The 14,754-nt window shown below is 41.9% G+C and overlaps 1 protein-coding gene across 3 annotated transcripts in view; it reads right to left on the bottom strand.

Moving 5' to 3' along the window:
- Positions 1–14,754, bottom strand: part of LOC111851230 (G1/S-specific cyclin-D2-like) — a 132,495-nt gene that overhangs the window by 16,701 nt on the left and 101,040 nt on the right. For 2 of the 3 annotated variants that reach the window (XM_023825941.2, XM_072715414.1), the window contains exons 2-3: positions 7,430–7,645; positions 1,781–1,940 (exon numbers count right to left, since the gene is read on the bottom strand). In XM_023825941.2, the coding sequence (XP_023681709.1) occupies positions 1,781–1,940; positions 7,430–7,645 (376 nt within the window). Of the gene's footprint in view, positions 1–1,780; positions 1,941–7,429; positions 7,646–9,040; positions 11,915–14,754 lie in introns of those variants that run through there. The other variant, XM_023825940.2, reaches the window with a different exon arrangement.

The raw sequence follows: 14,754 nt of genomic DNA, 5'->3' as shown, positions 1-14,754 counted from the left end.
CTCCCGCCCATTCCTCGGGGGCCACCCCGAGCAGTGCCGGCGTGTCCTATGGAGTGCGCCCACCGACCCTGACCCTCGCACGCCTCCGCATGTGAAATGGAGGGTCCGCCTTTTGTCCGCTCCCTCCCCCGCCTGCAGCAGAGGCACGGCCCATTTGCATAGCCCTGAAAGGCTCAACCATGTTATTAATTAATACCGAGCCGACCGCCGGCGCCTGACAGAATCCCACCAAGTGCCTCAAACGGAACCGTTTCATCAAGAGCGGGAGAGCATAAAAAATGGACTGCCTAACCCACCCCCCCATCCCTTTTACTCTTTTCTTACTTTTAACAACAGCGGGCCTGGTTCATAAAAGTCCTAAAGAAAAGTGTGTGTGTGGGGGGGGGGGGTGGCTGAAATGGAATTTCAATGGTCACAAAGCTGAAGGTGCAGCAGCTGGATGGCTGAGTGCGGCGCAATTAAAAATCCCCATGGAAATTCCTCCCTTCGGCTTCCAGATCCAGCCCATTCAGCAAATCTTTAGGGGAATTTAATCCAGGAGATATACTGTTGGGGAGCGACGGCACAGACGCGGCTGCTTCGCAAACAACATCCCGCTCTGTCACTTAGACGCCATGCCACGTCTCACCTGGAAAAAAATCAAACACGCAAGCAAGTTCATCCACTAAGCGACACGCTCCTAAACCCAGTCTGCCAATGCTGTCTGTCACACGAGATGACAGCAAGTCTACGAGCCCAGTTTCAGCCTCCTTCATGGGGTTTTCAGGTACCTCGAACCCAAGATCTCAAAACTGAACCATCCTAAAAGTGATTCAGTGACACCCCCCAACAAGAACCCCAAACCAGCCACATTAATCTTTGCTGATATCAGAATGTTGGTTGGACAGGGGGGTGGGGCAGGGTTTGGGTGGAGGATGGGGTGGAGAAAACCTGGCTGGGTCCAGTGTGCTGGAGGGGGGTCTCGTTGCCTCTGGATCCTATTATCCAGCAACCGAGAGAGGCAGGCTGGGAGATGTACACTACAATGGCCCCCCAACCGGGGCAGGACGCCATACCCTGAAGGAGGAGCAAAGCCTGAGAATGGGAAGAAAACCCACATTCCAAACCAAAACCACCGCCGGTGACGAAACTGGCTCCTTCTCCCTCTCCTTCTGTCAGCCATTAATCACCTGCATCTCTCCTGTGACCCCCTGCGTGATCTCCCAGCCAAACTGCCACCATGGATGACAGCAGCACCAACAAGGAGGCGGCCCTCTCTCGTCCCTTTGAAGTGTCATGACATCTCGGTATTCCCAGGACATGAAAGCCATGGGAGGAGAATAAGGTGATACCCTGGGACATCCTCAGGCGCTCTGTTAGTCAGGGTTCTTTCAGGCCAACCATTGGGAGAAATGCATCTCAGTCAAGCATAACTGACCCAAGAAAAAGCAGAATGGGGTTGCAGTAGCCATTGTTACTTGAGATGTACAGTATTATCATGTGGCTAAAGTAGGGAATCTGCAGCTGTTCCCATGGAGGCATTAAGATGCCTCATCACAGCAAATTGCTTGTGCCAACTCTCATGTGACCACTTGCAATTGACTTGAGCTGTGGTGAGAGATGAGGGAAGAGACCTGTGGTGATAAAGAGTGCTGAAGTCCGTCTGGGCTTTAGCGAGACCGATCTGCCCTTTCGGCCTTTGTGCCACAGGCCCTGCAGCTCCACAAAGAAACCCCTCTGCGATCTGAGTGTGCCCATTTGACGGAGCCCTGACACGGACACATCAAAGCTGGGGGCCTACCTGTGGCACAAAGGGCGATGAAGGTCTGAGCATGCTTGCGGACCAGCGCCAGCTTATCCTCGGGCAGCGGAAGCTTCCGGACAATGTGCTCGATGAAGTCATTGGGGGTGACAGCCGCGAGGTTCCACTTCAACTTTCCCAAGACGACAAGCTCCCAGTCCTAGGAGGGGATGGATGAAGCATATTAGTCAGCTTCCTGACTAGTACATTCAAAGGAAGCAAAGTGAAGATTATAACACTGAGCACAGAGATGCACATTCTCCAAAGCTAAGATATCAAGGATGACATAAAGGCTTGAACCGACAAACTCTCTAGACCAAAGTTTCACAATTTAACTTTACAGCAGTGGTCACCAACTTCCTAACCCCAGCCTTGATGAAACACAATAATTAACTATTTAATCCTTGAGAGAAAAAGACAGCTCAGATTCAGCCAAAATAACGTTGTAACAATTAAATTCTAAATTTCCTTCCAACACAAAAAATAAAGGCATACATACATACACACACACACTTGGCATTCACATAGGTAAAAATACACTCTTCCCATTCTGGATAGAAATTGGAAGTTTTCACCTTCTTTTGTGGAGCCTCCGCTATGCTAACTAATTGTTAGCCACTTAGCAAAGTAACATGAACCAGTGTCGCACATTGATATTTGCAACAATGAACATGCCGGTACTCTCCTGTCATTGGTCACTTTAATTCAGCATCTGCTCCACTGAAAAATGCAGCTGGATTGAGATAGATAGAGAGAGACGCCTGCAAAACGGAACATTAATCATGCATTCTGTATATGTATTATTTATTTTCATATTACATTCGAGAGCTATAGGGAAAGTTTCAAAACATCTACCACTCAATGTCAATCGACGGGTTGGTGACCACTGCTCTAAAGCTTCTGTAATGTCCTGACCTGACTCCCTGATATACAACTAAAGTCACAAAGCAAAAGGGCAGACTGCAAACATCTCATTTTTCAAGCAAACCTGAAAAAGCAGCCTTGACTTACAGAGTTCAACGGCTTCTCAATGTTACTCAAGAAGACTCTTCGCTCAGGCTTAAAGTAGTGAGGCAGTATTTCCAGTTCAAGTCTGAGAAGATGCCTTCTCATGCGTCCTTGTTGTGTGTGATGGGGAAAATCTTTTTCGAACCGAAGAAGTAACCTGACAAATGCTATCAGTCCTACCACTAACCTTTGTTTAAACAAAACTTTATGAACTGAAGGTATTCCACGAAAGCAAAAGCTGTCAAAAACACAAGCCGTGTGAATGATTAAGATGGTCCTTCAAGATCAAAGCATTATAGCTCATTTATCATGAAAAATATAGTCAGCTACTCAGTAACAGACTGATTTGATTAAAACAGTGACTTCAAAAACTGGTATTACTGAGCATTAAGGAACTTAACCTGAAGTTACAGGCAACTTCTCGTAACTTCCAACTTCCCCATGGTCTACAGTGGTAAAGATACAGGCGTTAAATGACAGAAGTCCATGTGTCTTCTTTAGATATGTAAGTGAAACAGAAGAGTTACTACAATCCAGTGAGGCAACATCTCCCTCAGTGGGCTTTAACTACAATCCAGTGAGGCAACATGTCACTCAGTGGGCTTTAACTACAATCCAGTGAGGCAACATGTCACTCAGTGGCCTTTAACTACAATCCAGTGAGGCAACATGTCACTCAGTGGGCTTTAACTACAATCCAGTGAGGCAACATGTCACTCAGTGGGCTTTAACTACAATCCAGTGAGGCAACATGTCACTCAGTGGCCTTTAACTACAATCCAGTGAGGCAACATGTTACTCAGTGGGCTTTAACTACAATCCAGTGAGGCAACATGTCACTCAGTGGGCTTTAACTACAATCCAGTGAGGCAACATGTCACTCAGTGGCCTTTAACTACAATCCAGTGAGGCAACATGTCACTCAGTGGGCTTTAACTATAATCCAGTGAGGCAACATGTCACTCAGTGGGCTTTAACTACAATCCAGTGAGGCAACATCTCACTCAGTGGGCTTTACCTACAATCCAGTGAGGCAACATCTCACTCAGTGGGCTTTAACTACAATCCAGTGAGGCAGACTCACAACTCAGCATGAACAGCATAATCAAATGAGGCAGTGTCTCATTCAGCAGGCTTTAAGTCCAATCCAGTGAGGAGCCTGACACTCAAGCTAGCTATAAGTCTAGATCAACCATGTTGCAGAGTGTCTAGCCAATGACTCATACCCCCATTTCAAAAGCAGGCTGAACGCACATCACTTGGGAGGCCAGTGATAAGACCTTGGTGAAGAAGTGGCGAATCCAGACGTCACGTTGCCAAAACCCCAAAAGCTCCTCATAGGAAAGGCCTACATATTGTTTGTCTTCTGTCATTTTCTTATGAAGACAATAGTTCTCCATCCTAGAAAAGACTGCTTTGAAGGAGGAGGGTCACTCGTCCTCAGAGCTTCACAGATCTCTGGGCCTGGACACACGCCAGCGCTACGTAACAACTGCCCTTTGTCCATCTGACTTCACAACTGTGTAGAAGTCAGCAATTACCCCCTGACAACCCTCAAGGGAAGAGAGTAGTCCATTTATACTGAAGAAAGTGAGCAAAGACTTGTAAACGACTATGTAATGAATGATAGTATGAACAACCTGAGATGCTCAAAGAAAGCTTTATGATTTTTTGTAAACAGCCTGTCTGTCCACACCTGATTTTCTGGACACACTTTGTTCTTAATACTTAAATCCTCTTCCATACACAGATGATGGGGTTACGATGGGGTTATGTTTCGATAAACCTATCATAAAGCACAAAAAAAACCAAAATGTATTTTAAAATAGTACACAGTACTCACCTAATATCAGAGCCTTACCTACCTTAAACATGCTTAGAACACTTACATTAGCCTACAGATGGGCCAAATCATTTTAAAAAGCCTATTTTATGACAAATTGTTGAATATCTCATGTAATATATTGGATAATGTACTGAAAATAAAAAACAGAACGGAATTGGAATACCCATCGTAAAGTCAAAGTATGGTAACTCAGACCATGGTAACCAGGGCAGTGTTAGTGCAAACAAAGACCATCACACGATGCAAACTCCTGCATAGCATCTACGCAGACGGTAGCCCCTCCCTTATGCTGTAGCTTAAGCCATAGCCTGATGCCTATAGTTAATTTTCTGGGGGGGTACACAGCTACGCGGCTACCTGTGGCGAAAATTCTATGCAGAGGTATAAATCAGCCTTTTCAAGTGTCACAATCCCAACTTTTAACATCAGTTAGATCTACATTTCGCCAAATACTTAATTGTCTGAGTCTGACCCTGGGCATCTCAGTCCCGGTTCACCCATCCTCTGAGCCCAATTGGTCACCGGCACCATAAGAGTCAAAGTCAATATTCAGGTTTCAGCAAAGTGGGCGTGAAGGCTGAGGTGTTGCTTGAATCAGCAACTGTCGTGCAACAGACATGCATGTGATGGACATGCGTGCGGAAACTCCTCTGCGCTGCAAGTTCCTGCAGTTGCGCCTGTACCCATCACATCTGTGGGTTTTAAAACACGTTGTCACATCAAACAGAGCTGCTCATCCGTTTCCTTTCTCGATGACCCATCGGCCAAATGGAGGCCACAGAGACACTGTGAAAGCAGGCAGTGAGTTCATGAAAACCCCCTCTGCTTTCAGGGAGAGCCCCTCCCTGAACTGGGCCAGTCTGCCTTTCGACTCTACTTTCATGCACGGGCCCCTCCCCCGTACTCAGAAACCGAAGGTATGCAGAGAGAGTCTAAGCCTGATCGTCCTCGCACGCATCCTTTGCAGCTGTGTCACTCCAGAAGTTCTCCAGTGAGCCCAAGGACACGCAAGGACACAGCAGTGGTGGGTGGAGAGGCGGGATTTGGACCTCAAACCTTGGTCCACCATCTCAGCCCACATGTATGCAGTCCTAAATTCCCAAACATGACTAGAACAAGCAAACCCTCCCTGACTGAACAGTGTAACCCAGCAACACACTATATGCCAACTCCAGTACAACAGAACACATGAATGTACCTGACATCTAATCCAGTGCAAAGTCAACCAAGAACACATCATGCAGCCAGTCTTGTATAGTGTTTAGCAGGAACGCACTTGTTAGACAGTTACTTGGGATTGCACTGCACTTTCCATTTAGCTCAAAAGTCCCCAGGAATACACTGTAGAGCCAGGCACTGCAAAGTCACCCAGGAATGCAGTGTACAGTCAATCCAGGGTAATGTTAACCAGGACTGCACTGTACAGTAGTGAAGTCACTGGAAAAAAAGAGACAATGCAGGCTATATTCTAGGACATGGCTTTCCACATGCAGTGAATTATGCCTGGACTCTTTTGCAACATGAGCGGGATCCGGTGCTTACAGAAAAGATGTTTACATAACGACAAGGAGGAAATCCTTATCTGATGCAAGGATCCAGCATGTTTTAATCTGAGCCGCCTTACAGGGCCGATTCACCAACAGGATGGAGCTTCCTGGGACACAGGGATGAACAGAGACCCCCTCAGTGTAGGTCAGCCTAACTCTCAGCAAGTAGCAGCGATGCTATCGTGCCACCAGACAACATCCAACAGGACCTTCCAAAATAATATCAGGCCATATAAAACACTCAGTGGAAGGTCCCACACCAAAGAAAATACTCCAAAATAGAAAACACTATTTTATCCAGAGAAGACAGAAATATATAAGAAAATTTTTAGACTTATATGCTGTGAACTACATAAAGAAAACAATACAAATATGTAGTTCATTGTGCTTGGAGGACAAGGGACTCTGGTCAAGAGATTTTGCCTGTGAAGAACATGCGCCTAACCCTACCAGCTATGGTCTGCCCTCATCAAATCATGAGCAGCATGGTTCTCCTCTTGAAGACAAGACCGTGAGACCACATCTCTGTCTCTTGCTTCTAAAATACATCATTTGTGATACACTGCAGTAAGCTGGTATATAGCAAGTAACATACTTGGTGGCCGACACATCTCATTGTTACCTGTAAGCTGAATGCCTTTTAATTCGCCTACCATCAACCATTAAGGGTTTAACCAAACTTGTGGTGTACAATGACATGACCCAGAAATCACTCGTCCTTCTCCTTTCTTATCCTAACCGCCCCCACCCTTTCACCCCTGCATTTGGCTGGAATCCGAGCTCTGGCAAGAGATCAACAGTGTGGTCGCCGCTTAACTGAAAAGCTTAGACACTAGGTGGCAATAGAGACCGATGTACTGCAATACCTCAAGTTATTTTATTGAATGCAACTTTTGGCACGGAACGCTGTCTTAATGTATTATATAAAGTTAACGTCAAATGAGTCAATCTTTTCGTAACAATGCATCGTTCAAACCTTATACAGGTAATCCGACAAATAAAACTCGCATTTATTTAAATCCCTAAAGCAATATAGGCACAAAGCCAGACGTTCTGATTAAAATATAAATCATGGTATATAATGTAAAAAAAACCTGCCACGGAATTATTTTCTCCAACGAACGATAACAGATATACACTTCAATGCTAAGGCAATGTAAATAACTGAAAATCCTTGCAATGTGGAGAAACGTCTTTTTTTTTTACCGCACACGTTGAAAATGCGTAATAATTTGCTGTGTTGCTTACCAGGAGGTCTTGCGGCTTGATAGAATTATCTGTGTAAATGCAGAGTTTTTCTGCTGTCAATGGTCGCGTCTCTTTTAACTTTGAAGCGAGGAACATGCACACCGCTCCTAGCAGCTGCAGATTACATTTTCTGGTGGGAACAACGGCTAAAAATCTATCCAAGTAGTTCATCGCCAAGGGGAAAACTTCTTCTTCACACTTTTGTTCTTCACAAACCTGGGGAGGGACACAAACGAATTATCTAGTAGCTAAATGCAATGCGACACGTGGTTCACCTTATATAATAATTTAATTATTTACTAATACACATCAGGATGGATATGTTGCATTCAGGCAAACATGTATTCAATAAATAAGATAAAATAAAATATGTAAGCCGCCGTATCTCATTAGAAACCGATGCAATTTCGTCACGAATTGACCTGCCCTTGAGCTACAAAAAATGTTATCAATTATTTCCGAATAGATTTTTGCAAGGCTAAAGGAAGGACCTAAGCAGAAGCTGTTAATAGGCTCGCATTCCTTCAGTTCATTCAGTAAGAAATGAATTCAAGTCACAATCACCGTAGCCAAAAAACACCCATGCAGCTCAGTTCGAGAACTGTTTTTTTAATTCGTCATATTTTCATAAAATATTTAAAAATATAAATAAATTGTATAAAGATGTAATTTTCACTTCAAAATGATCGGTAGTCATTTTTACATCATTCCCGACAATTGTTAAACTTGTAGGTCGACTTTATATGTTTTAAAACGTGAAATTTAAAGCCGAGTAGCGCGTGGCTGCTGCTGAATGCGTCACGCACCAGGCAAAATAATTATTTCAAAAAATTATTTAAAATCAGGATCGCAAATAAAATGAACAAATTTCACATGAAAAAAGAGCTTTAATTGTCTTCTGTGTTTTCCGACAGTTCTCGACTAGAAATTTTCAAGCGATTATTAATAATCGAACTTAATTCTTCGATGACGGATTTCGATGGCAGCACAGAAAGTAGGAGAGAGCTTCGGCCCCGCACCCCTTCCGCTGACTAATACTTTAAAAAATTATACAAAATGTATGATACGTTTCCCACATATGTTTCACCAAGATCTGTATAGTGTAGATGCTCGACTATCTAAATATGTGTATTTTGATAACTGTTATAGTGCTTTAGAGGACTACGAAGTCGTCGAAAAAAACGCAACCTTAAGCTTGTTGAAAAACAACATGGCGTTAACGCATTATAGAGTGGGTGACTGCAAACGTGTGCATGGAAATATTTATCCGAAAAAATAAATAAATAACAATTAAACACACTGCACCTTTTCAACATTGCCTGCATTCAGTTCAAACTGAAAGGTCTTTTTAATTTCTGTATTGAGACTCTTTCTGTCTCCCTCCCTCGCTGTTTCCGAGACGAGCGTAGCTCGACTATAAAAGTGTTGAAAATGATTACATTTACAGAAGCGGCGAATACCGTGAATGACATTTCGTTATATAGATTGCAAACCGTTTATTTTCACTCGACATGAAAAAGGACGACAGGCTGCAAGAAGGAAAGTGTTCAGAAAGCTTTAAAAGGAGGTACCAGCGCGGAAATGCAGTTAAACGGAGCTCACAGTACGAACCTCTAGCATCCAAGTTGCAACCATCCTCCTCATAAATGGCTGAATATCCTTCTGAAAGCATGTGAAATAAGAACTTTGGGGGAGAAATCTGTCTTCAATCCTCAATAGATTCTGTAAAACCCTGTCATCGTAGACGAGGTTCGGGTCGGGACGAGCCCTTACGGTGGCGTCCTCCAAGCAAAGCAGTTCCATGATTGTTTCAGTTCTTTCCTTGTCAAATACGACCACTCTTTAAAACATGCAATGACAATTGGGGAAAAGTACAAAAAAATCGAAGCGAAGTCTTGTAGGAAAGCATACAAGCGAGACTGCAGGGATACCCAGAACACTCCTGCCTCCCCTTGTGAACTTTTCCTTCGCCACTCGGCTCTGCTCTCACTTTCCTGTAGCTACATTCGAAGATCGCCTGTTGCTCTAAATGACGCAAGCCTCAAACAGTGGATCTCATTATGTCGAACAGTTGGCTCGCGGTCCATGCATGCACACATGAAACATTTTTTCTTCAGTAAGCTGATGCAGGACGAAAACGTTCTCATGTAGTCAGTCGGAGTGACATTTGTCTCACGAATGCAGTAATGACTAAATAAAATGCCCACCCTCAGACAGTCCACCACCCTTTAAGCTCGACTCTCTCACACGTGCGAACACATTAAAATAGGCACATCAGATAGCGTGTTTTCCCAGTGAAACACACTTGACAAACTAATAGCTAACGTGTGAAATGCTTATGTATAGCACACACTGACCGTGCAATAAAAATGCATGCAATGCATTCATGTGATTTATGATAGATTATGTATATTTTGTATAGCGCTTGTGATTAAAGTGTTCGTGGCGTGTGAGTTGCATTGTCCAAAATAGATGCTAACCCTCTGTCTACTTCAGAAACACGCACGGTTTGCAGAAAAGCATTCGTGTATTCCATATATTTTTCATATATTTTCAATATGTCGTGTTATGGTTCATGCTTTCCTTCTGAATGGTGTAGCACCAAAAAGTCTAAACTACCGGTCTAGAAATAGCTTTCTAGGAAATGCAATTGTCGTAGAGCTTGTGCCGGAGAGACAGCACACTGAGGATACTATGGTACGGTATATGTGTTGAGAGCATCATCTATTTATTTATACTTTCTTGTCAAACTTTGGAAAACGGACGCTGATAGCAATGGTGAATGGAGACGTGTAATTTCAGCAATGTGAGCAAAGACGTTTTTTGCATAGCCTACAGATGTTACATTAACCTACATCAATATGAGAAAGAAATTATTCAGCAGATTAAAGTGGCATCGTGAATATATCGAAACAGTCAAAACCGCCGGTGATGCTTGCACAAAAAGCTTAAGACAGACCAGTTTTGCAGTTGTTTATTCATAAACCGCACAAAATATCAAAACAACTACCGCCGAAAACATTTCTTACAAAAAATCATTGCACAGCATAGCAGTTTACCTGTACACGAGCAGTAAACATATTTAGGTTCGCGTGCCAATTTGGAACACACTTAAGCGTACTATGTAGTGGGTAACTGCTTGCACAACTCAACAGCCCAGAACTGGAGCTGTACGTTCACTTGAAGTAGATGTGGTAAATGTCTCTTTAAAACATTTTTAGTTGTTTTTACATTTGTTTCCTCCCCTTTGTTGCAATTTGCATAGCCAATGGATCTTCTGCTCGCGAGCAAGAAAGGCAGTTTGTTACTGGGCAGACTTGGTCCGCCGTGGTATGCTGCTGCTCCGCCGATAGCGCCTCGTAAATGACAGTATTACAAATTATTAAGCGGTGAGGCCATGTGCTCACAAAGAAAAGTCGCTTAATCGACCACGAACAAAGGCGGTAGCAACACCTGCGTATGTGTCGGACTAGACTCTATTCTTAAAACATACAGCGGGAAATAATATGATTTGTGACTTTTAGCGTCGAACTTCTTGGAAGTTTTGAAAGTTCATATATGGAAATATTTGAAATTAGCGATTCATCATTTTTCTTTTGCAATTATTTTCTAATTATTGAAACTTGTGAATATATAACAAATAATACATTAAAAAGCAAAAACAATTCATGATGCGTTTAAGATATTTTTAGACTTCTTACTTCCATGGATATTTTAGACCTGAATGGGCGTTGAAATATATAATTGTATACTGTTAGTAAAACGGAAATATAGTATGCAGAAAGCTATATCTATATATATTAGGCTATTTGCAAGTCTACAAATATGTAGACGCTATCAACAAAATACATAAATCGATCAAGCAGTGATTTACAAAACGATCATTTTCACTTGAATGCAATATGGAACATCAAACACCCCTCGTGATTACATAATTTGTAACCTATCACAAACACGTCCGACTCATACTTAACGAACTGATTTAATATTTTGGTGCGCAATTCTTTATATGAATATTTCGTTATTCAGCTTAATTGTCTTCTTCGGACGCCCGTTTGGTCGAAATGAGACGTTCGCCAAGATGAACCAATAGGTGCAGGTGAAAAAACATTTACACACCTTTAGGGAATACATACCAAAACAAAACGCATCAGACAAACGAATTGCCTTTTTTATTGAGACTTGCATTGGGCTACCCAGTGCGTCTTTGTGACTTAGACCGCGCTGGGGTTTTATAGGCTCTGGAATCCTGAAGCCAATGAATTAACTCCCGAAGCAGCTAAGATCACCCCCGGTCTGTTACCCTTGTTAAGTCCACAGACGTAGCATGCACTAGTTAACTCAAGACTTAGACTATTCTTCACTAAATGTATCAGGTAGCGAACACACTTGAAGTAGCCTATTTCATGTATAAAGATATTAGGCTACTACGTTAGCGGATGTTGAAGTCGGATCACAAAGGTAACAGTGTGCCATATGTCCCCCCCCCCCCCCCCCCCCCCCCCCCCACATTAACAGAGGGAAGAAAGTTATCGCGTCCATTTAGGGAATAGACAAGGGTGATTAAAGGATATTGCCGTTTTTTTTACCATGCACGTTAAAGATAGCACTTCCGTCACAATAAACCAATACCTTCTCATTTTGTCCCCTTTATGCGTATATGTCCCCTTTAGCGTAACCAAATACATTATAAAGTATGTAAAGCATGAAACAGAAGAAAAAATTAAATAAGCTATCCGAAATATCTTATTATGATATTTCATGACGTATCTCTGAAGGTAGCTGCTTTATTGGTTAAATAAAAGCCATCCTATACTGTATATGTAGATTACTCAAAGTGTTTTCTTTTTTTACGTTTTGAATATTATTTTTTTACTGCAAATGTTATGTGGTCGAAAATTTCACTTATTTATATCTTTGATCATTACAACAGATATTATGACCGTTAATCTAAGTCGAAATACAGGTTTCCTAAGGGCTTTTAGTCTTTCCTTATTGTCTACAGTCTGATAATTGCAGCTGCAATTGCTTTGAGTTTTTTTTTTTTACTTTTTGCATACACTTATCTTTGTGTAGATTGGTAACGTGACATTAGTAGAAAAACAAACGAAATATTCCAATAAAATATATTAGCTGCAAAAATGTAGAACCTAGCGTACCACGTCCTATATAAAAAATAAAATTAATAGTCATAAAATTACTTAAAATATAATTAAATGTGCATTCTTCTGCAACCCCGCTTCAACGAATTAGTGGGGATGGTGCCTGAATAACGTTATTTTTTAAAAAAGGTTAAACAGATGTAATGTATGTTCAAATATATTTAATCACATTTAACGATCACCCAAAGCAAAACTATTGATCACTATATTATGTTTAGTAATTTAATCAGAAGACAAGCAACTACTTTCTCCTTTCGAATATATTCACATTAAATCTTGAGATCAGCTTAATTATATTTCTTAATAAATAAAAAGATGCTAAAATTACAAGTTGTCATCTTAACAACAGATGCATATTATGAGCACCGATTCTCCAAACAGCAACAATAAAGCAGGGAGATTATTAAACAGTTACATAGTTTTATAGAGCAGGGAGATTATTAAACAGTTACAGTTGCATAGTTTTATAGAGCAGGGAGATTATTAAACAGTTACAGTTGCATAGTTTTATAGAGCTCCAAAGCATGTGTCAGTGAGGCAGGTTATGAAATAATTATGAATTTGAACCTGAAAGAACTCTTTGTGACTATGCCAAATAATATAATCACTTTTACATAACTATTGAATTCACGTACAATAGCAATAAAAGACACATCGAAAGACCCAGGAGGGGAACAGACTTAATGTATGTATTGGTGTAAAGTGCAAATTTCCAGATGATAAAATTTTAATTGACATAATTTTCGGAAGTTACTGTTATGTTTTGAGAACTTTTAAAATTCAGTTTATGTAAAATGTATGACATTGTTCATACTGCTCATTAAATATTCCCTTTAACAGCATGTCTGTAAATCCAATAAAGGCATCATGCTTCTTTAAAACAGCAACATTTAAGTGCAACCCAGATGTATATGTTTCACAACAACCCACACCCGCCCATTTGTTTTTATTCTGGTCTGCCCCTGACTTTCAAAAAGTGTTAATTTTGTCAGAATATATTTTCACATCTTTCAGATATTTATAACTCATATCCAAGTTCTTATCAATGTAGATTTCAGAATACCTTTTCATTTCCTTCCTTGCTTCCTTCCTCCCTTATTTCCTTCTTTCCTCCCTTCCTTCCTTCCCTCCTTCCATCCATCCATCATCCATCCATCCTATATTAAAATTCCTTATCCTGGTCAGGGTCCTGCAGACCTTGTACCCATTCCCTATTTTTATGTTTCTGCAGTAACACAGGAATGAACCTTGAAAACAGTTTTCATGAGGTATGCACATGGTAATCAGCCGGTCCCTTTGTATGCTTTAGGGTGACTTCAGTGCCACTGCAGAATCTGTACACAAAATACACTTGCAGCTATATGAAGAACACAAATACCATACTGACAGAGACCAGAGAGTCTGCACAGTACAGACATGGAGCCCAGTGATCCAGATCCATAAAACGATGATTTATATTTACATGACCATCAGCTAATTTATCTCTTCACAGCGATGTCCCAAGAGCTGAAACACCAACCACAGGATCTTCAATCTTTCTATTCAGCAAAACAAAGAACCAAAAACTCAGAAGAAACAAATGTGAAGGTATTTCCACAAGAGCAGAACATTTCTGGCAGTCTTCAGTCATTACACTCAAGTGTCCTCCAAATGCAAATGCCTCTCATGGTCAGAAGTCTGCAGTCATCAGCAGCACAAGGAGAACATACTGACTGGCCATGAGCTCCAAGCACACATCGTTCTTAGCTCTGATTCTCACCTGCATTGACTCACCCACCGGTGAGAACCTGGGTGCCTGTTCAGAACCTGCGGTAGCAGCTGTTTGTGCCGAACGTCTTCAAAATATAATGTGCCATCATGCATCACCAAGAGACACAAAATGCTCAACCAGTTGGCCTCGTTTAGAGGGAGAGAGAGTTTGCAGGGGCTGGTGGTCTGGCTCCCCCAGCTTGTGCCCTGAACCTCAAGGGAAGGCGGATGGCAGCTGTACGGAGGTTGATGGTTCTGTGGAATAATGTGTTTTATAGAAATGCTGTAGGGGCCTCCCTTCTTAGACCTTCTCAACACTGGGTTTTCAGGCTATACTGTTACTTTGAGTCTGTATAAATTCACCTGAAGCAATGCTGCAGCCCAGAGCTCTCACACTGCCAACATAAGAAGCCT

Source organism: Paramormyrops kingsleyae, chromosome 1, assembly GCF_048594095.1.
Source record: "Paramormyrops kingsleyae isolate MSU_618 chromosome 1, PKINGS_0.4, whole genome shotgun sequence".
Taxonomy (NCBI): domain Eukaryota; kingdom Metazoa; phylum Chordata; class Actinopteri; order Osteoglossiformes; family Mormyridae; genus Paramormyrops; species Paramormyrops kingsleyae.
This window is presented reverse-complemented; position numbering and strand designations above follow the sequence as displayed.